Source organism: Solanum stenotomum, chromosome 9 (genome assembly GCF_019186545.1).
Source record: "Solanum stenotomum isolate F172 chromosome 9, ASM1918654v1, whole genome shotgun sequence".
Taxonomy (NCBI): domain Eukaryota; kingdom Viridiplantae; phylum Streptophyta; class Magnoliopsida; order Solanales; family Solanaceae; genus Solanum; species Solanum stenotomum.
Genome location: NC_064290.1, coordinates 27573562 through 27599916, shown reverse-complemented (window position 1 = coordinate 27599916; position 26355 = coordinate 27573562). Strand labels below are relative to the sequence as shown.

The window sequence follows — 26355 nt, the reverse complement described above, 5'->3', positions numbered from 1 at the left end:
CATTGATTCATTTTCTTTTCGACTCGCATTCAGTTCTTCTAACAATACAGCCTTTTCTTTTCAACTCACATTTAGCTGTTCTAACAATGCAGCTTTTGCAGAGCTACCTCCTTTCAAATCTTTACTGGTAATCCCGCCACCAAATCCAACAACATGACTCTTGCTCTGAGGTCCGAAGCATCTCTCTACTACCTCAATATTAGTAAGTGACGGCTCAACTTGTAGTAGTTCCTGAATTTCTTCTTGTAAAGTACAAGAAAATTTAAAGATAGTGCAATATATTAAGTAAAAGTATGTAAAATAAAATTTTAAAATGAACATACGTATTTTTGATTGGTTTCAGGTTCGAGAAGCTTGTTGTCCTTTTTACGAGTCTCAAAGAAGATAGTCGCCATGTCCGGTGGATTACCATGCTTGCCTCCCTTCACATTCAAACAAGCAGTCATATACTTGAAATGAAGAGTAGCTTTCTTAATAGGATTAGAAGAATCACATACGTACCAACTCATAAATTATCTCTCTAATCGGCTTGCTACCCGCACGATGAGGCATACTTAACTTAGACTTGTTCATTGCATTTCGCGTACTTTTTTCCTATATTAACAACATATCAGCAACATTATGATACACAATTTGAATGGCTGGTTAATAAATATAGTGTATGTTTTGTTGGGTTGCTGGAGATCAAAGCCAAAGAACACAAATTCAAAGCAAGTATAACAAGAGTGGCCAAGGGATGGCATCATCCTAATAACTATGCTTATGCAGCTATTCTGGAGATTTATGGTCAGTATATTCACTGCTCTGCTGACAACTGAACAGATTTCCATAGTACTTTTAGTGTAGAACGACAAAATTTATGGACAGAACAGATTTCAACTAATATGAAGGCTACTGGTAGACAGTTTACATGGACAAATAGGCATGTCTGGAGTAAGATTCAAAGAGCCATTTGCAATGATAAATGGATTATCAACTATGGTAACATTACAACTCAATTCAAGGAGAATTTCTTCTCAGATCACTCACCTATCCATATGGAAATCACTGATAATACAAATCAGAAAAATAAGCCTTTTAGATTTCTAAATATGTTACATGTTTCGATTTTGGGAGCCGCTAAAAATGATGAAGCAACATGGAATGGGTAGTGTGGATGATCAAGTGGAGGAATCCAACGAAAATTTATTGGCGATCCAGTCATTGATTACTATCCAGACTAGTATAGGTTTGTAGGATACAGAGAAAGAAGCTCAGTTGCAGATGAATAGATGGCTAACTGTTCAGCAGAAAATATTGAGACAGAAATCAAAATGCTATAGCTATGATTAAGGATGCCAATGTGAATATCCTACCTTAAATTTTTCAGATAGAAAATGATCTTTGACCAACCATTCCCAATCACTCTTGTCGACCTCCTCTGGCACATCTTTTAGAACCTCTCGCAATGGCTTAGACTTCATATTTATGTGTAGAGATCCTCTCCAATTGTTCCACAACCTTCTCATATGTTTCAATACATGATCTCTATGACCAATCATGTCATCACTATCAAATTTTTCCTAAAATATTTGGCAGATTTCATTAAACAAGAGACTCAAAATTTTAAAACAAATCTTAGAGACAATAAATAATCAGCAAGGTTGATACACTTGATATGGTGGGCTGAAAACAGAGGGACAATTGCAGGTTATGGACAAAACAGAGGGACAATTGCAGGTGATGGACAACACATACGGACAATTGCAGACAATAGACAATTAACATAGCATCAGAACAGAGGGACAATTGCAGACAATAGACAATTAACAGAGCATAAGAAAGAAAGAAGAAGACGAGATAAAAAATCATACATTGCAGTCTTTTGAAATAGTGTCACAGCAAGGTAAGTTAAACAAAGATAAATGTTTGGAATGAAGTAGTGAACCATTTGGAGAGAAGTCGAGAAGTGATTTACGAATTAAAAAATATAGTTACTGTCAGCCTCCCTAATCTCATTACTAAAGCAGCTTGACATTTTACACCGGGTAAAATTTGTGCAAACATTAAACTTCTGCAATATAAAATAATCTCTTACTGATATGTTACACCAGGTGACTGCACTTTACATCTACTCCTATATGTTCTGATATATTGCAGAGAAGGTCAAATAAATGAACCTGCAACAAGATTCAAGAAATACAATTCAATCAGTAGTATTCATTTAAATCCTTACAGTGACAGCTCCCCACATGTGTTCCAATTTAGCTTCTTCGATGTCTGTCCATAAGTGTACTCGCAAAGGACACATATTACGATCACGAACTAAGGAACCTAAGTGTCTCGAAAATAAAGCGTGATGATCCCCAACAACTCGATTGTGGTAAAAAGTGACTCTAAGCTTTTCTCCAGGTTTGAGTCCTGTAACAACTTTACACAAATTTGGTCCTCTAACCTTTTTTATCCTGTCAACTTCACATGAACCTACAAGTTTTGACATATGTCAAACATTACAGAATCTCAAACTAAAAACAATGAAGAAGTTCTAACAGTTCAGAGAGTTAAATACCTGCTTTACTTCTCTGAGTGTTTTGCATCACTTGAACTTCATCTTGAGGAAGAGTAAGATCATCTTCCATTGGATCTAACCCCAAAGGAACACGATTATTATTTTGTGTGAGTTCATTCAGATCATACTTTGCATTTTTAGAATCTTTATTTTTTCCATTCAAAGTTCTCTTTTCAGCACACCTTCTCGGTGAACCCACATATGTAAAGCTTTGTGCTCGCTCCCGTGCTAATAAAACATTGAAATAAACTCAATCCACTAACAACAAAATGAATTACCTACTAAAACAGAAAAGTGCACTTTACTTTAGGATAAGTGAATTCACCAGAAAAGATTTTCTTTGACAAAAAAAGTATCAGCTTTTTAGATGCTGGAAGAAGTCATGTGATGGAAAAAACATGAGAATAGTTGTTGCTGAAGAGAATAGAAGTGAATATATGGAATTATAGAGTAGAGCTGCTCGTAGATAAATAGATACAGACACTGTACCAGAACAACTAGCATTTAAAGAACCACTTAATCCATCACGTTACATGATTACGAAAGTGATTTTTTGAGACATAATATGACCTGGAAAAGTAGCACATACCTGATTTACTTCTCAAAGCCTCTTGCATTGCTTCAAGATCATCATGAGGAAAGGAAGTATCATGTTCTATTGGATTAAAATTAGGTTGGCTAATGATCTTATTACTTGCTGGTACATTCATATCAGAAGATACAACACTATACCCTTTACTTTTTCCAATCGAAGTTCTTTGTACCAAAATACTTCCTCTGGCAGAACCCACAGATGTAAGGTTCTATCTGTTTTCCTTGCCTATAATAAGAACATTACAAAATCTCAAACTCAAATAAATAAAATAAATCTGCATGTTTAGAAAATAAAATACCTGGTTTGCTTCTCATGTTCTCTTGCATTACTTCATAATCATCATGAGGAAAGGAAGTTTCAACTTCGATTGCATCAAAATCAGGACAAACGACATTAGTCTTTTGTGGAATGACATTCTGATCATATATGGCAGAATTTAGACCTTTGTTGTTTTCAATCATTATTCTCTTTCCGATGCCTTCTCTTACAGAGCTCAGAGATGTAAATCTGTTTCCTCGTCCCATTACTTCAAGATCATCATGAGGAAAGAAACTATCAACCTCTATTGGATCAAAACCAGGTTGCATAAGGTTCTTATTGTGTGCTAGTTCATTTTTATCAGAAGATGGAACACAATAATTTTTACTTTTTCCAATAGAAGTTCTATGTACAACATTACTTCCATTAACAGAGCACGCAGATATAATGTTCTGTCCATTCTCCTTTGCTACAATTCAAACATTATACAACCTTAATTGTCTAACAATAATAAATTTTTCATACTTAGAAAATGAAATAAGATTAGAAACCTGGTTTGCTTGTCACAGTCTCTTGCATTACTTCGAGATCATCATTAGGAAAGGAAGTTTCATCATCCAGTACATCAAAACCATGAGGGACGACATTAATCTTCTGCGCAACGACATTTTGAGTATATGTTGCAGAATTTAAACCTTTGTTGTTTCCAACCATTGTTCTCTTTTCGACGTTTCCTCTTACAGTACTTTCTTTAACAAATCCCCCAGATGTAGAGTTATGTTTGATTTCCTTTTCTGCAATTCAAACAGGTTACTCATTACAATCAATAACCTGATTTCTTCTCTGAGGCTACTCCATACATGATTTTCTAAAATTAATCAACTTAAAAAAACATCAATTTAGACCTATTCAAAATTACTATGAAAGTGCACTTTCCTAAAGTTAGAGCTAGAATCAACTTAAACAAAACGTCCTTCAAAACTATTCTATATCAGAGAGCAGGGACAAAATGGAAATCCACATTACTATTTGGAAATGATGGTATCTGTTTACGTAAGAAAACTCAATGTACAGACATTTGTAGCTTGAGAAAATAAGACATAATCGCCTAACAATATATATCTATAGCTTGAGAAAATAAAATACAATACCTGATTTGGTTCTCATAGTCTCTAGCGTTATGTCTGTTTGACCAATCAAGTTTCTCTTTTCAGCAGTTACTCTTACAGAGCCCATCGATTTGAGGCTTTGGCCTCGTCCCCTCGCTAAAGCACCAGGTGGAAGGAATGATTGCTTAAAATTCTTTGAACTTGATCCCATTTCAGACTTCTTAAATTTTGAAGGATTCATGTCATCCTACCATAAAATCCAACAGTAGAGTACTATTAGAAAAGTATCTTTTAGGATGCATATTAACATAGAACAAATACAAAAATAGTTAGGATAAACAAACAAAAGCTAAATTCTACTACACATTTTCTCTATTCATTATGTACAAAGTAATAAGAAGATATTATTATTGGATCAACCTTTATTCTCTCTAAGTACTTCAACTGATCAAAGTTACGTAAAGAAGATTCAGAATATGTACATGTAATTGAAAAACTATAAGCATCAACTATTCCAAACCTGGATGAGTTCTTTTTCTTTTCCTATCAATTGAATCATGTAAATCCTCGAAATCATTATCATTCTTTTGCATATCATCAAAAGTATCACGAGGCAGAAACTTTTGCACCACATTCCAGCCTTTATTAGAATGATCTCTAGCATAAAATACTTGTGATGCTTGATTGGTTAACACAAAAGGCTCATCGGTTTTCAAAAACCGTTGGGGGTTAACACTTACAAAGTCATATTCATCCATTTTAACTCCCCTTTCATTGTCATATACATCAAACCACATACATCTAAACAAAACCAGCCTTCTCCCACCAATAAATTGTAATTCAAGAATATCTGTCAGATCACCATAGTAATCAATGATTTTACCTTCTTCATCAGTCTCACCCGCAACAACTATCCCACAGTTTTGTGTCCTCAAACCTTTTTCGTAATCTTGTACATGAAATCTATATCCATTAATAATGTAGCCTTTGAATCTTGTCACATATTTCATTGGACCACGTGATAATGTGAGTAAATCTGCCATTTTCTTACTTTCGTCATGTTTGCATAATCCTTCAATCTATCATGATTATGAACATAGTTTAGCAAATATTATCTATATGATTTGAAAATAAAAGTTTTTAAATAGTATTCACCTTTTCTTTAAACCAACTGATGAATTGCCTATCAGAATTTTTTTGAGAGGAATCGCCTGGAATTTGAGAAAACTCTCTATAGAAGAGGAAGCATAATAAGAAATAAGGATTTAATAATAATTCTAAAGAAGTGATAAGATGATTATTTTGAAAATTCATTACTTACTCAAGAAATGGTTGAACTTCATCACAATTCTTCAAAATATAAATATGGGCTTGCTCTAATTCTTTTAAATTAAGTAGTTGTGTCTTGCCACCTTTTAAAGCTTTTCCAGGTTGACAGAAAATCATTAAACCTCCATCAGATTCTATAGCACCCCCATCATAGTTTCGTTCAAGGAGATTAAATTTTGTTTCCATTGTATGCAAATACCTTGAACATAAGGTTGTAAATTCATTAGCTATATATCCCTCTGCAATAGATCCTTCAACGCAAGATCTATTACGAATAAAAAGCTTCAAAAAATATAACCATCGCTCCACTGGATACATTGATCGGTATTGAACAGGTCCACCAATCATAGTCTCATTAGCTAAATGAATTGGCAAGTGCTCCATGACATCAAAAAATGCAGGAATGAAAACCTTTTCTAACTTGCATAGAGTTTCAGGAATTTGTGCTTCTATTTGTTCCAACTCCTCAAGTTTTAAGCACTTTGCTCCAAGCAGATTGAAAAACAATAACAACTCAATTAGCGGCTCACGCACTTCAATGCATAGCATACTACGTATGGCAAGTGGGATTAAATGTTGAAGAAGAACATGGCAATCATGACTTTTTAATCCTGAGATTTTGTGATCTTTCATATTGATACAGTGAGAAATATTTGATGAAAATCCATCTGGAACCTTTAAATCCATCAAAAAACTTAAAAACTTGTGCTTCTCTTCAGGAGATAATGTGAAACATGTTGTCGGTAAGTCATATTTTTCTCCATTTCTTTTTGGATGTAATTCTTTCATGATCTTCAATTCTTGCAAATCCAAACGACTACTCAAGGTGTCTTTTGTTTTGCCTTTGATATTTAAGATTGTTCCCAAAATATTATCACATATATTCTTCTCAATGTGCATCACATCTAAATTATGCCGCAACAACAGAGTTTTCCAATATGGAAAGTAAAAAAATATACTCTTCTTATTCCAATTATCACCTCTACTATCATGTGATACTTTAATCTTCTTCTTTTGATCATTTGTTAGAGGTAACCCATCTAAATCAGCCACTTGATCAAGTATGTCCTCACCAGATAATGTATTTGGAGGTAATCCCCACTCTGCAGTACCATCAAATGACTTCTTATCATTCCTCCATTTGTGATTAAGGGGAAGAAAGCGTCTATGACCCATATAACACTGTTTTTTACCATTTGTCAATCTTTTTGAGAAAGTTTCTCTATTACAACATGGGCAAGCCAACTTTCCTTTTGTACTCCAACCAGATAAATTTCCATACGCTGGAAAGTCATTAATGGTCCATAATAAAGTAGCATGCAGCGTGAAATTCCGTTTAGTGGACGCATCAAAGGTACAAACTCCAGTTTCCCATAATTCTTTTAATTCATCAATCAAAGGTTGGAGATAAACATCAATTGCATCTTCGGGACTTCCAGGACCGGGAATAAGCATTGACAAAATAAAATTTTCTTGCTTCATGCATAACCATGGTGGTAAGTTATAAGGAATAAGTACCACAGGCCAAATACTATACGGAGTTCTAGAACAGCCAAATGGTTGAAAACCATCACTAGCAAGTCCAAGTCTAACATTACGAGGCTCCACAGCAAATGATTGATGAAGTTCATCAAACTTTTTCCATGCTTTTGAATCGACCGGGTGCCTCATAATTCCATCATTAGCTTTGTTTTCATGATGCCATCCCATTAAAGGAGATGTTTTTGAGGACATAAACAATCTTTGAAGTCTTGTCTTTAAAGGAAAATAGCGTAAGATCTTGTATGGTATCTTTTTCCCCTTTTTAATTTTAGATTCCCCATTATGTTTATCCTCCTTCCATCTAGATGCACCACAAATTTTGCAAGAATCAACAAACTTTTCATTCTTCCAATATAGCATGCAATTATTCCTACATGCATCAATCCGATCATATGAAAGCCCTAGGCTTTTAATTAGCTTCCTTGCTTCGTAATATGAATCTGGCAAGTTTGATTTATCAGGCAACAAATCTTTCTTTAACATCTTCAATAACATATTAAATGAGTTATTACTCCAACGACCAGTACTTTTAATATGAAACAATTTCACCAATGTAGAAAGTTTTGAAAGTTTTGAATCTTCGTACAGGGGCTGATCAAAATCCTTTAAAAGACTATAAAATCTTTTTGCTTCAGGATTTGGTTCCTCCTCGAGAACATCATCATCGCCAATATTCATATTATCTACATTATAAAAAGGATGTAAATCTGTGAGAATGTCATGTATTTCATCCTCCTCATGATCCTCGCCAATTTTATCATCATCATTTACAGATTGGGAATCTGGTTCTTCTGTCTCACCTATCGTCTCTCCATGGTGATACCAAAAGGTATAATTTTGAATTATTCCATGTACTATTAAATGTGATCTAACAATCTCTCGTGTTCGAGACACTGCATTACAACATTTGACACATGGGCATCTTATTTCATTCGCTTCCCTCAATCTTGTAAAAGTATAATTCAGAAAGATTTCCACCCCATGTATATAAGCATCATCAAGTCTATTATGAATAAGTTGCATCCATTTCTTATCAGGTACCATAATATTATCTAGAAAATAAAATATGGATCAAAAGTATTTCAGTACAAAAATAAAAAACGAGCAATAACTAAAAATATATTCAAAGGCCAAGAACTAATACATTAATCAAACAAGTTGGAGAGGGGGTTGACAAACCTACAAAATAGTGGTATCTCATGCACGCTAAGATACTCGAATAATATAATCACTTTTTGTAGTATTTGACTAATGAATAAAGATTCTAAAGCAGATACAGAATGGTAAAGGCTGAGGTGTTTTGTATCAAAGATGAAATTAAAAAAAGGGCTGATTTTGCAACATCGATTTATGCACTTTGGATAGAGAGAGGAATACGAGAATATTTCAGAACAAAGCATCTACCAAAGAGATACCATGCACTCCATCAGATGAAGTTCTCAATATGTACAAAAGAGATACATAGCCATCGATTATTCAGTTTCATTTGTTCCCTATGAAAATACTGTATTCGCTGAACGTAGGTAGAATGTTTATCATCAAATTTTTGAATCTGTTTTCAAGTAGAGTAGGATACTGAGAAAGCACATAATTTTGTAGTTTACCCTCATATTGTAAAGCTCGCTGGAAATGAACAAAAAATTGCTTTAATTGTCAAAAAAGATTGGTGAAGGAGTAGAGCAAATATAGCCAACAAGAAACAACTTTCCACTTATACCACATATGTTCATCTTTTGAGGTCTAACCCATCAATATAGAAGGAAAAGGAAAAACATAAATGGCCTCAAAGAAGTTAATCCACCATTCAGTCTCTTAAATATAATAACATACAAGTCACATAGGCTACTACTTATTCGGCATATCAATAAAAATCATAAGAAAGAACAGATGAATAGAAGGAAAAAGAACAATTGATTTAGTTCATACATATTACATAAAGAAGCACATATTAGACAACATTGAAATTCCTAACCAAGCTTCTTTGATGGTTTGGAAGATTCTTAACATGAGGAATATTGGGGACAGCAGGAGATCATAGATCAGGTAGTTCAAGAGGGTATATTTCAAATCACTCGAGCATTTTAAAACTGAGAGGAGATATCAGTAAAGTACCATGAAGAGACCTAAAATATTATATTATGGCTGAACCTAAACAGGTGTTCATACGGTGTCTCACATTACATGAAAAGCTATGAACAATCTACTGCAGTGGGGAATGATATTGGGTCGCACGTGTGTATTCTACTAATCTATGCCTGAAACTAATGACCATCTACCAATCACTACTCTGTTTAGCTCAATCTAGATTAATTAGAACATTGTCGATTTATATAAACAATCAGGCATATACGATGAGTAAGAAGTACGACACAAAACAGATTGTTATTATAAAAAAATTGATAGAATAAGAACATAGACCATCTCCGATCTTTATGATTAATCTGAATGACTTGTTCTAGCTGACTTCTGGGACAATCTTGTAGCAAAAGAATGATCGAAAAAAACAACTCATGACAGAACAAAGACTGATCAGTTCAAGTTAGATGATTTTAAAAGTTGGTGTTGCCGCTAAAAATCAAATCGTCACATCTAGTTTAATTTATAATTTGATCCATTTTGAGATAAAGAGCAAGCATGAGAAACCATTCCAAAAACAATCTTAGCAATCCTAATTATAGCTTAAAACCTACCAGCTTCCCGTTTGATCTACAAGACATTATGTAGCTGACTTCTCGAATAGTCTTACCAATCAAAAACAGATTACTTGAAGTTAGATGGATGTAAAATTGATGTTGCCGCTTAAGAAAAAAATCAACACATCAGTTCCTTTTAAAATTAAATTTCACAAACCAAAAGTAAGAATGATCAGACGACATATAGGACACCAAAAACAAATTAAACGTTACAGAATACAAAGAGGTCAAGAGTTTTGGCAGAGAGAAGAGAACAATCACTTACTATTGATTTTGTAGAGGAGGAATTTCTTAGTTGATTTGCAGATTTGATGCTATCGATATCTCTGTTTGAAGGAGAGAAGATGAAGAACTGCTCTTTAGGTTCAAAGTTATCTATGTTCTCTCTTATGAACAAAGAAAATTGAAACCCTGCTTTGCGCCGTGGATTTGATGAGAAACGTATAAGTTCAGAAGAGGCCAATTATCTCTAAATAAACTGGAGGGAAAAATTTCAGAAGAGGCGCCCTTTTTCCTAAAGTTATTNTTCAACCAGTATTTTGTTCACTTGATGATGGTGGTGATGAAGGATCTCTAAAGATTGCACTTTCAAATTATTGTAGGTAAATTATATTTGGATTAAAAATTAAATTTACAAATAACTTTAGGAAAGAATTAATTAAATTTTTTTAACGACCGGAATAATATTTTATAACGACTAAATATTTATCCCCTCGCTTATAATAAATTAAAAACTACTTCTACCGACCAAAAAAAAAAATTCGTTATAAATACACCTTTTACGACCGCATAGATGTCCCTACGTTAAGACATGGTCGTTAAAATACACTTTTCTTGTAGTGACTTTCGCTAGTGTGCAATGCTCATCACAAGAGACTCAATTTGATACTTGGCTAGTCAGAATGAGATGCAAAGAGTTCACATATTGTCTACGCAACTTCATTTGACCTCATCATAGCTGCATATTCATTTTTGTTCGATTATGAGCACTATTCAAGTCATCGGTGTTGATCAAGACCGACACTCAAATTTGCAAGAGAACAACCACATTCAAACACAAACAAAAGGTGGCACAATTTTTTTGGAAAGGTCCAAAAATCATTCGCAATTAAATCCAAGGAGCCACAAGCTCAATCATCCACAAAAATAGTATAACACATAATTATTATAGCTCACAACACAATATATAAACAAAACAAAAATGTAACTAAATGTGGACCTCACCCCACCACAAAAAAAATCATTTGTCCTCAAATGCAAGAAAAAATATCCAAAAGTCAAAATAAATTAAGACAGAGAGGAAGGTATAGAAGGGATAATGTCTACTCAGTCACTCCATCTTTCTGGGCACCAGAGCCCGACGCATCAATCTAAACTTGGGCATCAGTTCCCGGAGTCACCTCAGAAGGAAAAGTAGTTGCACTAGGATCAGCCAAGGGTGTATCCACCAAAGAAGCTTGCACAGCTGCATCTACCATGGCCTTCTCAGTCTCAGTAATACCCTCATAATAAGCTTCCTCAGCCGCCTCAAGCATCTCCTCATCTATCTCCGCCTCAGACTCGGGATCAGCTATCTCCTCAACTCTAATCTCATCTCCGGTGGTAGCCAGAGGCATATCTGGTAAATCTGGGATCTCCACCGTCCCAAAAATCATGGACATGTTGATGGACTTCAATTGATCCACATCGCTCTTCAACACAGCAATAGAAGCCTTTAAAGTTGTCACCTCCTAACTGGCCCCTTGGCCACGCTCACATACTGCTATCCTAGCCACAAGGGCATCAATAGTAGTGTTTAATGGTGTCACAGAATGAGCCAGGGTAGTCTGACTCATGCCTGGAATGGAGGCCTCGAGTCTGGCAGCTTGGCGATGGGCAAAATAGGCAAGCTTCCCCATCTAGAGTAATGTAGCCTGATTGAGCGGGGTCCGGGTGACAACAGTAGCAACAGGTCTAGGAAGCAGTGCAGCAATAGAAGAACTAAGGACGTCAGAAGGTACAGCACAAGAAGTACCTGAAGGCCCAGGGGCCAGAGTAGGCAAAAGTACTTCTACAAGTTGTGACTCTGTGTCTACAACCAGGGAAACATCCAAAATGGCTGCCTTCTTCTTCGTCTCCGCCTCATCTTTCAAATATTCCGTCTCAATCCTCTGGATATCAGTAAAGGATATGGGAATCACTTCCATATCCTTCTTTGCATCTCTCACAACTCGATCCCATTTGCATAGCTCGGTGATCAACACCGAGAGGTAAAGTAAGGTCTGGTGCTGTTTCGCTCTAATAACCATCTCATATGCTATAATCATCCCCAGATTAAGCCTCATCCCATCAATGATACAGCCTAGACAAGCTTCCTTGGCAAGGCGGAGAATAGACTCATTTTAGGAGGGCATGATTGTGCTACTGATGAAGTAAAACCAATACCTCACTGCTACATTTAAGTATTTCATTTCTATTAGAGCCCCTGCCTCCAACCACTTTGGAATGCCATCAGATATGAACGAAGATAACGACTTCTTTATGTTGTCCAGCATCTTGATCCTGATCACATGCAGGAAGTCATCTTGAAGCCTCGTAGTGCACTCTAGGACAACATTAATGGCAGGAAAATCACAATGCACCCTCTTCCCCCGAACAACTACATAGTCAACCAGTTTAAATGTTGCTACCTGCTTTTTTCTCTATGGTATCAAGGCATTGTACGCACTGTAGAACTCCCTAACCCAGCTTGGAATATACGGGTCACAGGGCTTTGTGAAGAACTGGAACTTTTGAGACTTTAGATAGCTCATAATATTGGGGTACCTATCAATCACCCCATCCGTGGACAGACGCTTCTCCTCAATGATTGTCCCCAGCCTCTCAGTCTTTAAATGTTCATAGAGTTGGGGGAAGGACCCTGAATTGGTGGTGCAAGAACCACTGCATGTGTTGGAACTGGAGGAGAAAAAGTAGTGGACTGAGGAGTCCTAATCCTAGACGGATCATTTATCCTTTTTTACCGCAGCTCTGCCCTATGTGCTGCTACCATCTCATCATCATCAGAAGCTACAGTTTGAGGCTCCTAGTGCTCACCCTTACTCTCAGAAGTGGTGAGATGAGTGGCATAGATGCCGTCACTATAGGAGCTGGCCTCCAGTGACACAGGTGCCTTGCCTTTTACTTTTCCTTTTCCTTTTCCTTTGCCTTTCCCACCAGCTGTGGGAAGTTTGGTAGCCTTGCCGCTGGATGCAGCTGCATTTTCATTGAGTGTAATCCCCTTATCTTTCTTTTACGGTGGCATGTTCCTACCTGCAACCTTTGGTCTAGCCATGTCTGCAAAACATCGGGAAGAAGTTAGAAAAATTTCAATCAACAGCACAGAGAAATAATTGCAGAGAAACTCGCCGAACCAGTCGGCGAGTCACCGAATCACTTTGGCGAGCTAAATCAGGCTCACCAAAAGGATTGGCTTACAATTCTTAGAAAGTTTTGGCAAGTCGGCGATGGGAAAGCCTTTTGGCGAATCGCCGACAGCATTCAGTGAGCTAGGCTTAGCCCACCAAAAGTTACAGTGCAATTTAAGGCTCAGGGGTGCAGACAAAGGGCGATCAAGAAGACTTTAGACGAGTTGTCGAGTGCCTTCGACGACCTCAGGCTTCTCGCCGAAAGTTACACAACCAAAATTCAAGTAAAGCATGCAATTAAAGGTGAGATGGGGAACTTCAGCGAACCGCCAAGTGGTTCGGCTAGCTCAACCCAGCTCACAAAACGACCCAACGTGTCTACTTTGAACCCAACTTCTCGAATTCAACCCCGCAACCCCTACAAACAAAATCAAAGCATGCACTTATTAAATTAAAGCAAGATCCATAACACCCATTACCTTGGGATACTCAGACTTCTCCCAATTTTTGCCAGATTTGGCCATTTGACGACTTTTACCCTTAAGAATGACGTCATCCGCTTTATCATTCGGTAAATTACATCATTTGGCACAACTACGGGTTACTTAGACGTCACCCGAGTAGACCCAACAACATGCAAGCACAACCCCACAAATTCTAACCAATTTTAAGGTATAAAATTATGGGATTTCAACAATATAAAAATTACGGGAAAGATTATCAAATTAAAACGGCCATTCAAACAAATTAACACTATCAGAGAGGCCTAACATGCATCACTAAGATAATATTATTTCAAATGAGTACAATATTCTAAAAATAAACTCGAGATTTGGAAAACCAACCTTCGAGCATTAAATAAAGATTGAAATGCTAGGCGGCAAAGTAATCCCACTCCGAGCACCAATCAATGACTAAAACACTCTAAAAATGCAGAAATCAAGAAACTAATGTGTGGGTGTGAGTTTGGGAAGATTGAAAGTGAGGGAAAGTGAAAGATTTTGAAAGTTTAAACCTTTGGCTTTTAAAAACCATCTAGTTCTTGCCCATTCGGCGACATGCTGAGTGGTCACTTACCTCGCCGAGTTTTACAAGTCCTCCAGTTAATATGGGGGTCCAAATGGTGGACTAGATAGCCATCACCGACCTGGTCGGTGATTTGCCGATCATCTCCTAGGCTCGCCGAGTTTGACAAACTCGTAAAATTGTCTTGAGTCCAATGGCAGTCTAATTCGGGATCGCCGACCTCTTCAGTGATGCGCCATTTGGACCTTTAGCTCGCCAAGCTGCACTTTTCAAACACTTTCCACACTTTGACCTGCACAATCAACACACCATTATTTCAAACTTAAAAAGAAAGAAAATAAAATTTGGGTTGCCTCCCAAATAGCACCTTAGTTAACGTCGCGGCACGACTCAAGTCCATACTTAAACCTCATTCTTGAGGTTGGCCATAGTATCACTAGGCAAACCCCCTTGCTGTCTTGGGTTCAAATGAGACAAGTTATGACCCATTTGGGTCTTCAACTACTTGATCGATATTGAATGGGAGGTAACGATCTGGTTAAGGGTCGACACATCTTCTTTCATTTCCTTTAAAATCTTATCCGACCCCTCAACTTTGTTGAGGGTATGAGAGAGCATATCATCAGACCAGCAACCTTCCAAATCCTTTGGCTTTTGGAGCTCATTGGGAGGCACATACCTATCCTTCTCACCATCCTTCCAATTAGGATTTCGGTCCCTTCATTCTCGATCGTGATCCTTCTAACCTTCATCCCTATTCCAACCTTGGTTACCACCCTGCCTCGGGTAGTTTGAACGATAACCACCACCTTGGTTGGCTACGAAATTTATCCCTTCATTATACAAAGCCTCAAACTTAGACTCATCCGGATTAGCACACCCAACACCCACGGCATTGACACTTCGAGCACCAACTCCCATGACATTTTTAGACAAAATGTCAAGTTGTGTCATGATCTTGGCCATGTTCTGGTCCCACTCTTGGTCTTTCTCCATCTGCTCTTTGGTTAGTTTAAACGTGAAGGGGGAGACCTGGTCTTCAAAGGCTACACCCTGTTTATCGTAGTCATACCATCTAAGAGTTGAGCCGCTATCACATAAGGTTGCTGCAGAAAAGATCCTGGAGAAAGTTGGTCAGCAACACCCTTATTTACCAAGTCAAGAATCTAGTAAAAATACTACAGCAACACGTTATCAGGCAAGCCATGTGTTGGGCATTGAAGCACCAACTTCTCAAATTGTAGCCAAGTTTCATGAATTGGCTCGCCTGCTAAATGTTTGAAGCTCTGAATGATGTCCCAAAGATTCGTCATCTTCGATGGAGAGAAAAATCACACTTGAAATGCGGTGACCAACTCCTCCCAAGAAGTGATTGATTCACGTAGAAATTCAGCCAGCCACTTAGATGTCTCTCCCATCAAAGAGAGCGGTAACAACCTCAACCGAACTGACTCTTAGGAGATGTTCTTGAAGGATAACGGTCCGCATACATCCATGAAGTTTCTAATATGCTCATGGGGATCCTCATGAGCCAAACAACTAAATAGCCCCTTCAATTGCAAGAGTTGCAAAATAGTACATCCGATGTGGAACACCGCATTCCCTTCGGCCGGAGGCACGCGAATGGCACCAATACCACCCATAAGATTGGGGTCATTAGTATTAGGCTCATTGATATTGTTAAGATTTTTGATGTCATCTTGATGGCCTACTTGGTTACCATTGCTGTCGTTCACACTCATACTTCCTTCTTCAACACAAAAACAAGCAAAACAAACTAAAATTAAGTAAGTATCACTATAACTAACAAGAACAAAATTTAACTTAACTAAAAATTCTCAAGTAACACCACTCCCCGACAGCGGCGCCATTTTGATTAATAACGTTTCAAAAATGCTTCATCCAATACTAAGCGTCAATGATCGTTAGTTAGTAATATAACCCAACTAAGTTAGTTGGGGTCGAGTACTAAGGGAGTGGTACGTATTTGAGAATCAATAGAAAAGCATGAATATGTTCAAGTCAATCATAGGTAAAACCATTTATGAATAAAAGCATGGCTCAAGTTTGGGGTGACACAAGTGTCAAATAACAAGGGATTTGGTTTCAACTATCAGCTACAATAGCAAATAACACGAAAATAACAAGTATGGAGACGAGTTCATGGAATGTGATTGGATTAAGGGCTAAGGTAGACAAATGGGTGATTGCAATTAATAGTGAATAACTCTAAATTAGTGAATAATCTAGACTTTAGTGGGGATAATCTTTCTCTCGATCAATTTACCATGAATCAAATTGGTTTCTCTCGAATACCAAAAGGCAGCAATTAAAAATAGCCTTCGCTTTAGTCCATTCACTCTCTCGAGTTAAATGTGTGGAAAAGGGTTTAGGGTAGACTCTCTCGAGCTGAACCCATGACAACCCAATACCCACAGACCATCAAATCAGTAATCTTGATTTTAAAACCTCTCTCTCGAGCAAGCAAAAAATAGGAAGGTAGAGTTACATTTGCAACTACAACCCTTTAGATTAAGCCATAATAACTAAATGAAATTCCTTTTAAACAGCATTTACACTATTAATTAACAATACCCAACATCTAAATCAACCTATAATCACATAATCACACCCCCAAGAATTGGGGTTTTAGTTAGACATCATAAATGATAGAAATCATTACCAAATTATGTTTCCATCAACTAGGTACGATTAATATTGTCTCTACAAAGGTTTAAGAAGAAGAATCTTCAAAACCCAATTCCAATTTCTAAGAAATTGAAATTTTCAAATCTTTAAAGCAAAGGAAATATTGTCTCAAAACTTAGTTGTAAGCTCTCAAACTTGAAAACTGAACAATAATGAAAACTATTGAATACTATAATGATAGAAACTAAACTAAGAATTTAAAAATGTATTTATAGTCGCCAAAAAATGTGCTGCAAAGGATCATTCTGAGCAATAAGTTAAGATCACCGATCTACTCGTCGATCTACCCTTTGGTCAATTCCATCGCCCTTTTGCTTTGGCCTTCAGCAACTTCAAGCTCTGTAACTTTGGATAACATAGCACTGCATTGCGGAACCGTTCTGCGACTCACCGACTGCTTCTTTCTATCACCGCCTTGATTTTCTCCTTCAAGGCTTGGCACACTGGAACATTAGGCGAGACCATAGCCATTTGGCGACTCGCCCAATGGTTTAGGCGATCCTCAGGCCTTCTTTTATTTGTTCTTTCAGCTGTTGTGTTCCTTTTTGCTCATTAGTGTCCATGCTTTGTTCCTCAATCTAAATACCTAAAGATCAAGGATTTACATCAGTTATTGGCATAAAATATGCATTTGAGGACACTAAATCTATTAAAATAGATCCCTAGAAGAGTCCAAATCGTGGACTCATCACATACTCTTTCCTACATTTTCTCAAATGTAGGGTCCGACAGTCAGGGTCATCAGTTTGATTGCTAGTGGTTTAATTTGATATTTCCAATCTTTGGTGAGTCCTCATGCTTCGAGGAGGGAGTTTTATTGTTTTCAGTTTCTTTCATGTATTTATCTTTTGGATTAGATGTATGGGCTAGGCTTAATTTGTTTCTACTGCATTTGATGGCTATGATGAGACAAGTGCTTTAGAATTTCGCTTTTATTTATGAAAACTATGGGACTTGAACTATTGTTTTACTATTATTATTCTATTTCTTATGTTATGAGAGCTAAGTGGCTTGTATGGATACCTTTGGGGTTCTATACGACATGTTACATCTAGGGGGTACCCCTGGGTCGTGACAATGAAGGATGTAATGAGGTTCTGAAAGAAGGTCAAGCTTAGCCCTAGATTCATCGAACATTTTAAGATTTTGAGTTGAGTAGGAGAGGTGGCCTACAAGTTGGCCTTTCCACCTAGATTTTCATCTTTGTATCTTGTGTTTTATGTCTTTATGCACCGGAAGTACAGGCTGGATGAGTCTCATGTGCTTTCACTTGATTTAGTAGTGTTGGGTCTAGAGTTGTCCTTTTATGAGGAGCCTATAGCCATCTTGGGTAAGCAGGTACAAAAGCTTAGGATCAAGGAGATTAATTTAGTGAAGGTATAGTGGAAGCACCGTTTAGTTGGTGAGGTAACTTGGGAGATGGAGTCTGACATGCGTGCCAGATATCCCCATCTTTTCGAGACTCCAAGTAATTTCTTTTACTTTATGTTCGAGGAAGAACATGGTTTTTAGTACTGGATAATGTAATGACATGTTCAGTCATCTTTGAAATTCTACTATTTTACCCCTTTTGATATTGGCCCTGGGTCATTCTAAATGAGTTCTAAAATTGGTTTCGAGTTTTAAGTAACAAGTTATGAATTATGGAAACTTTTGAAGTTGAAAGGAAAAAAGTTGTTGAAAAGTAGTTTTAGGTGTCGTTTGGATTTGTGAGTCTCGGAATAGAAGTTTGTCGATTCCATAAGTCCCAAAATGTGGAAATTTATCTAGCAAGTTTGTTAGTTTCAGGTTCGAAGTCTTTTCATTCATTTGAGGTCCTCAGTTGGAAATATATGAAATTTTAGTCTTTGGGTTGACTTTATTGAACATTAGGGGTTCGAATGCTCGGATTGTATTTCTGATAGTTCCATTGGATTCGGGGGATGATTTTAGGCCTAGAGAGGTCTTGTTTGAACGTTTAAAGGTCCCAAGCTTGATTTGGCCTTTTTAGGTATTATATTCATTTCTTGTCTCTTGCACGGATTTTGGGTCAAGGAGACCTCGGATTAGTATTTCGATAGTTTCATTAAGTTCGGAATGTCGAGATTAGTTAGATAGTATACTTTGTTTGTGTATATAGGGTTTGAAATGAATCTCGAGGGCCTTTTGATGAACTAAAAATTGGTTGAATTTTCTGATGTCTAATGTGCTCGTGTTAATGAGAGGTTGTTCACTTTTGCAAGCCTCTCTTTCGCAAAAACCTTGTTGCTATCGCAACCTTCAATTTAGTAAAGGCTAGGTCGCAAAAGTGATAGGCCAAATTTTTTCGGGGTTCTCTTTTCCAAACTAGAGTAATGATTGCATTGATCGTGTTAGCGACCCTAAGTTCGTGAAAGAGACTCTCAAAAGGGTTTTGGCCTGCAGTTTTGGGGTTTTACCCCATTTTCCCCATTTTGAGTTTTGGAAAACCCTTGGAGGCAGTGTAAAAGAGATTTTGTGTGCTAAATTATTTGGGTAAGTCTTCGTGACCATAAAACTTCAAGTTCATTTTATCATTTGTGTCATTACCCAAAGAACACCCTAGACATGCCATTGAGAATAGGATCTTGAGAGACCCTAAACGAGCCACTTGACATAAGCACAACTTAGTAAAATATAATTTAAAAGATATAACCAATATATGTTTCAAATCATATCATGACATATAATATACATAAATAGCACATAAGAGATACACGAAATACTTCTAAGTCTGACATAAGCCTTTCTAACGTCATAAGACTTATTGGAACATAACCCATACACCGCGTACAAGTTTCAAAATGAAAAGACAAACAAAAAAAGCAACAGTGGATTTGTCCTCGGAGCATGACGAATGACCAATCAAGAGTGCTAGTAGACCAATCTAAGCTAGCCATGAGAAGGAGAAGGAACGTAGAACCCTATATTATAAGACAATATAGAAACCAATATGCATTTGTACATTGAATTACTGAGAATGGGGAAATGCATTGGACATTAGAATGATATTAAGAGAAACTTTAAACATGATATGCATGACAAAGTAAAACATAGTAAAAGTATTTAAAGAATCCATGAGTCATAATCAAGGTCAATGCATACTTAGAATCATTTTAGAAGATTTTATAAAAACATTTGAAGAAACATCATTCATTTGTGGCATATTTCTCGTTAACAAACAATAATACAATGTAGGTAATAACATGGAATCCAACATACCCTTCATACCGAAAATGGGAAATCTACTTGCCAAGGTAGACTCCATAACATTCATTTATAATTTCTATGGTGGATCTACTAGCTAGGATATTTAAGAAAATCTTATGGGGCACATAGTTTGGGACAAGGAATTACTACTAAAGACAAAACCTCCACTAGCAGTAAAGCCTCCATTCCAAAATCCTTTAGGTGCTTAGTAAATTCAAACTGAAAAGACATAACCACATTCATCTCGAAATACATGGAAAGGTACAATAAAACTACTAACCGAATCATAAGTCATCCTAGAGTAACTCCTTTCAAATCATGATAAACTCCTTCATATTAGACACTTACCTTTATAAGCATCTAAAGCATATTTCATTCATATGGAAGAAAACCTTTCACAAATCATTGATACTTATCTCAAAATCATCCATAGTTCATAAATTATCATTTTCATATAACATGCCTAGCTTTCATCATAATAATTCATAAGTTTAGAGGCATAGTTCATAATTCATGTTCATAAAGTAATAATAGGCATGGGTCCATATGAAAACAATTGAAAACCATATAATTGAATCAAATCATGCATAAGATTGAAAATAAACAATTGAATTATAATAAATAGGACCTATGGAAATTCGCATGAAATCCTAGATAAGTGAGTGAAATTGAATAGGAGATTGAGATTCTTTTGGGTCCCAATGGATGAAGGGGGTCCATTTGTGAATTTACACATGCCTTGAGTAATCAAAGCTCTACCAATGGACATAAAATCCATAAAGCTTGATGTAACCTTAACCGTCACTTTGATAGTTCTTGAGAGAAAATTGGAGAAGACTTGAGAGATTTGGGGAAATTGACTGAATGAGAGAATTTAGGCTAGGTTTGTAAGAGTAAAAACGGTTATAGGGTAGTTATAGGGCCGAAACAACGTTATTTATGGATAATTGGGTAGGAAAAGACCAAAACACCCATAATTAAAATTGTGGGATCACACCTACAATTCCGACCTACGGTCCGTAAGAATTCTTATGGACCATCCTAGTCACTCGTAAGGTCAAATATTAGGGGCCATAATCCTGAACAACTTCTATGAGTGCCCCCAACGAGTCGTCAAATTCCCTACAGTCTATAAACCTCTTTTGTAGAACTCTTATTACCAAATATTTTACCAAGTCTCAAACCTCTTCTACGGACCCTTTCCTACGGACCGTCCAGGTGGTCCGTAGGATAGGACCGTCCTGGTGGTCCGTAAGAAAGTTCAAAAACCCAAAAACTTCCTCACCTTTCTAGACGCTTCCTACGACTACCTTCTACTAACCGTTGGGCATTGTAAGGTCCGTAGATGGGCTCCTATAAACTGTACTAGTGCCATATGTTTGTAACTTTCTTCCCAAACTGATCTTCCAATTTCTGAGGTGTTACAATATCTCCCCCTTGGAAACAGTTGTCCTCAAATGCAACTCAAGTTAGCATGAAAAGGATAAGAGATAATCGAACAACCCAAAATGAATGCAAATCTTATCAAAATGAACATAAACAAGGAGAAATTGCTCCAAGCTAATCATAACATCAAAATTAAGTTTTTCATGAACATGAATACATATGGAAACATGAGAATGACTAAAATGTATGAATCTGAAAGTATGAACCATGAGAAACTAATACTTCAACGTAGAGAAGGAGCGGAGGGAAATAGATGAGGATATTAGGATATCATATCGGTTTCGGCTTTCCAAGTAGCACCCTCAACTAGTTGATTCCTTTAAAGGACTTTCACAGAAAAAACTTCATTATTTCTCCACTTCTGAACTTGAAGGACAAAATTTTCAACTAGGACCTCATCATACGAAAGATTCTCCATAAGTTCCAAACATTCTAAAGGAAAAATAGAAGTAATACGCCCAACACACTTTTTCAAAAAAAGATACATAGAATATCAAATGTACCAATGCTAAGTCATCTGGTAACTCTAATTCATAAGCAACATTGTCAATGCGCCTCAAAATATTATATGGGCCCACATATCAAGGACTAAGCTTTCCTTTCTTATCGAATCTGATCACACCCTTCAAGGGTAAGATTTTTAAGTTAACCCTATCATCAACGTCAAATTCCAGCTCTCTCCTTCTAACATCGGTGTAAAACTTTTTATCAACTTTGAGCCATTTTCAACCTTTTACAAATAAGTATAACATTTTCTATACCCTCGTGCACCAACTCTGATCCTATCAAAGTGACCTCATCAACTTCAAATAGACCAATAGGAGACCTACCTCTCATACAATAAAGAGCCTCAAATGGAGCCATTTGGATACTTGAATGATAGCTATTATTATGATCAAACTCAATCAAAGGAAAATGACCATCCCAATTACCCTTAAAGTCAATCACACAAGCTCTCAACCTATCTTCCAAAGTATGAATGGTAGGCTCAGCTTTCCCATCAGCCTGTGGATGAAAATTCAAGCTAAGATTCACTTGAGTACAAAGACCTTTATAAAACAACCTCTAAATTAAAGATGCAAACTAAGTACCACAATCCAAGATAATGGACAAGGGCACCCATGCAACCTTACCATTTCTCGAATATAAAGCTTTGTTTACTCTTTAGTTGAGAATGGTGTTCTTAGGTGATTTTATCATTCTTCCTACAATAACCCTAATCGAATCAAACTAACGACAAGTTCGAGGTTAACCCGTAATGAAGTCCATATTCAAATCATCATATTTCTTAGTAGGAATGCTAATATCTTGAGATGATTTGATGCTAAACTTTCACATATTTACAATAAAGACACTTAACCACAAACTTCACAACATCATTTTTCATCCCACTCCATCAATAGACCTCCCACAAATCATGGTACATCTTCGTGGCTCTCGCATGAATAGAATATCGAGAACTGTGAGATTCTATAAAAATATGATTCCTCAACATTCGGGACACATCAAAGACCTTGGTATCAAAAGATACCATCTCCCCACTGGGAGAAATCCTCAACGGATATTTTGGAGACAGACTTCTTCAAATCCACCAAAACTGGATTGAGATCCTACTTAGCCTTCACATCCAAAACGAGAGATGATTTTAAACTATTGTGAATAGTCACGCCACATTCATTAGAATGGACCAAGGTAACACCCAATCGGCCAATATATGAACATCACAAACTAGCTCTTTATTACCATCCTCGACATGAGCAACACTACCCATCAATAGTTGAGTAAGAGAATCCGCAACCACATTAACTTTTTTCCGGATGATAAAGGACACTCATTTCATAATCTTTCAACAACTCAAGCCATCATTTTTGGTAAAGATTTAATTCCTTTTGGGTGAACACATATTTTAAGATCTTACGGTAGTTAAACACATCTACATCAACACTATTTAGGTAATGCCTCCAAATCTTTAGAAAAAACACTACCGTTGCTAACACAAAATCATGAGTTAGATGATTATTTTCATGCATCTTCAATTGCCTTGTAGAATAAATGATGACTTTACCATGTTGCATCAAAACACAACCAAGACCAATCCGTGACGCATCACAATAAACCACAAAACAATATGATATTTCCTGTAATGTCAATATAGGGGCTAAAGTGAGTCTATCCTTTAACTCTTGTAAACTATTATCATAAGCTTCCAACCATAGCAATTTTACCTTTTTTGCATCGACAATGACAAAGTAATAGAATTAAATTCTTCCAAAAACCATCTATAGTAATCGGACAAACCAAAGAAACTCTAAATATCTGAAGCCGACAGAGACCTACGCCAAGTTTGAACTGCCTTGGTCTTCTTAAGATCAACTTCATTACATTTACCAAGGAAAGCTATGAACCTCAACTTCTCATGACCCAGGGGTACCCCTAGGTGTAACATGGCATATGAAACCCAGAAGGACTTCATATAAGGTACTTAGCATATCATAGCATAAAGTACTAGAAAAATAAAGAGTTTAAAACAACATTTAAGTCCAAAATATCTTTATAGAAAAAAGGAAGTCTAACTCAAGTCTCAACATAGCCATCTATTACAATCGAATGAAAGTAGGCCTAGCCCATAAATCATGTTCAAAAATGAAATTCAAAAGTGAAACTACAATAAGGAAGATCCATCCTCGAACCATGAGGACTCACCAAGCTTGGAAAGAAATCAAAGTCAAAGCTTTAGCCACTAGAATAGGAACCTTGCCTGTCGAACCCTACATTTGGGAAAAAATGTAGGCAAGAGTATGTGTTAGTACAAAAATGCACTAAGTATGATAGCTATGCATAAAACATTTAAGACATGCCAAGAAGGACATTTCATTTCATGATATGCAATTTTCCAAGTTTAAACATCATAATAGAGATAGTTGGAAACATAGTTCATAAGATCATCACTAATGCGAGCTAAATCATCTTGAAGCTTTTGAACACATAAAATATACTTCTTTGGAGTAACCTTAGTTCATTGAACATCATATTGTGGGAAAATTAGCCTTAACCGGCATAGAGACCATGTGTGCTAAAACATGTTCACCCGGTGTCTCCCACACCGAAAAAGGTTGTTCTACTGGCCTAAGGTAGAACCATGAACATCTATCTTAAGTGGATCCACTAGCTAATCAACCTAAGGGGGCACATAGTTATGGGATAAAGAGATTGCTACTAGAAACCCGGTCTCTACCAGCGGGTGAGCCTCCATCTCATGAGACTTCTTTTGGAAACTCGACCTCTACTAATGGGAGAGCTTCCGTCTCAATGTCAATATTCACTTGGTGCTAAGCATAAATCCCACAGAATAGTATTTTCTTACTTATTCTCATTATTCATGGAAAGGCATATCATCTTCTCAATCCAAGTTAGTTCAATAGGATAGCTCTTATTCATTGATTCAATTAGGTTAGAATAGCCTTTCAACCCAAGAATCATTTCTATGTGAGAAAACCTTTCACATCATTGTTGTAATTGTTTTATGAGAATAACCTTTCAACAACACAACAATAACAACAACAACAACAATATTGGCACTTTACTCTCAAAGCACCCTTAATTGTATTTACATAGGTATCATACGATCATGCATAACTCATACTTTACCCTTTCAAGGTTCAAAGCTACCTTCAATCACCAAACCTAGAATTTTAACATTAGGTAGGGATTTTATCATAAATTCAAGTAATTCTATACCTTCATGCTTTAGATCATAAAACTCCTCTTTCATAACCAACAACCAAACCCTAGGAGATCACAATTGGGAAAACATGGGGGTTTGCATGGGTTCATAAGGGAATCATCCTAAAAGAATTGTAAATCATCAATTCATGAATATTTAAACATAATCAAAAGAACCCATGGTGTTAGAAGAAAACCCTAGCTAATTGGAGAATTCTACCATTTGAAATAGAGAAACTTGGGGATTCCATGGGTGGAAGGAACTCATGGATTAAGCTACCATACCTTGACTCCAATTACTAGCCTTCAATGGAGAATTTGGATCCTTAGCTTTAAACCCTAGCTGATTCTTCTTCTTCTTTTTCTTCAAGTTCTAGAGAGAGAATATTTGGGAATTCTTTTTGGGATTTGGGAGAATGACTTAATTTGGGGGATTTTGGGGGTTAAAAATGCTTATATAAGTGGTCTAGACTTAGGCAAAATGACAACACATTGATTTAATTAAAACCGGAAAAGACCCTTAGGCCCCTAAAATAACTACCAATTGGTGAACCACAAGGCCCCAACCGTCGATCGACTCATGGTCCATCCTGGTCAACCGTGGTTCAAGGTCTGGGACTTGAAATTTTAGGCATCGACCACGGTCTGTGGTCTGACCAACGGACCGTTGGTCAGGCCGTGGTCTAGAGGCCCTAAACTGACCCAAGGTGACCAATCCACGGACCCCTACCTATAGTCCGTGGGTCTGTCCACGAGCCATGGGTGGCTAGCTGTGGATGGCACC

The 26355-nt window shown here is 36.9% G+C and overlaps 2 protein-coding genes across 2 annotated transcripts in view; one reads left to right on the top strand and one right to left on the bottom strand.

The window, feature by feature from the left end:
- LOC125877221 (cyclin-T1-3-like) overlaps nt 1-26355 on the top strand; it is a 557390-nt gene that overhangs the window by 211370 nt on the left and 319665 nt on the right. The gene's annotated exons all lie outside the window — the stretch shown is intronic.
- LOC125877418 (uncharacterized) lies at nt 5828-8425 on the bottom strand. Its single transcript, XM_049558715.1, has one exon. It carries the CDS (start codon nt 8423-8425, stop codon nt 5828-5830), a length of 2598 nt encoding a protein of 865 aa, XP_049414672.1.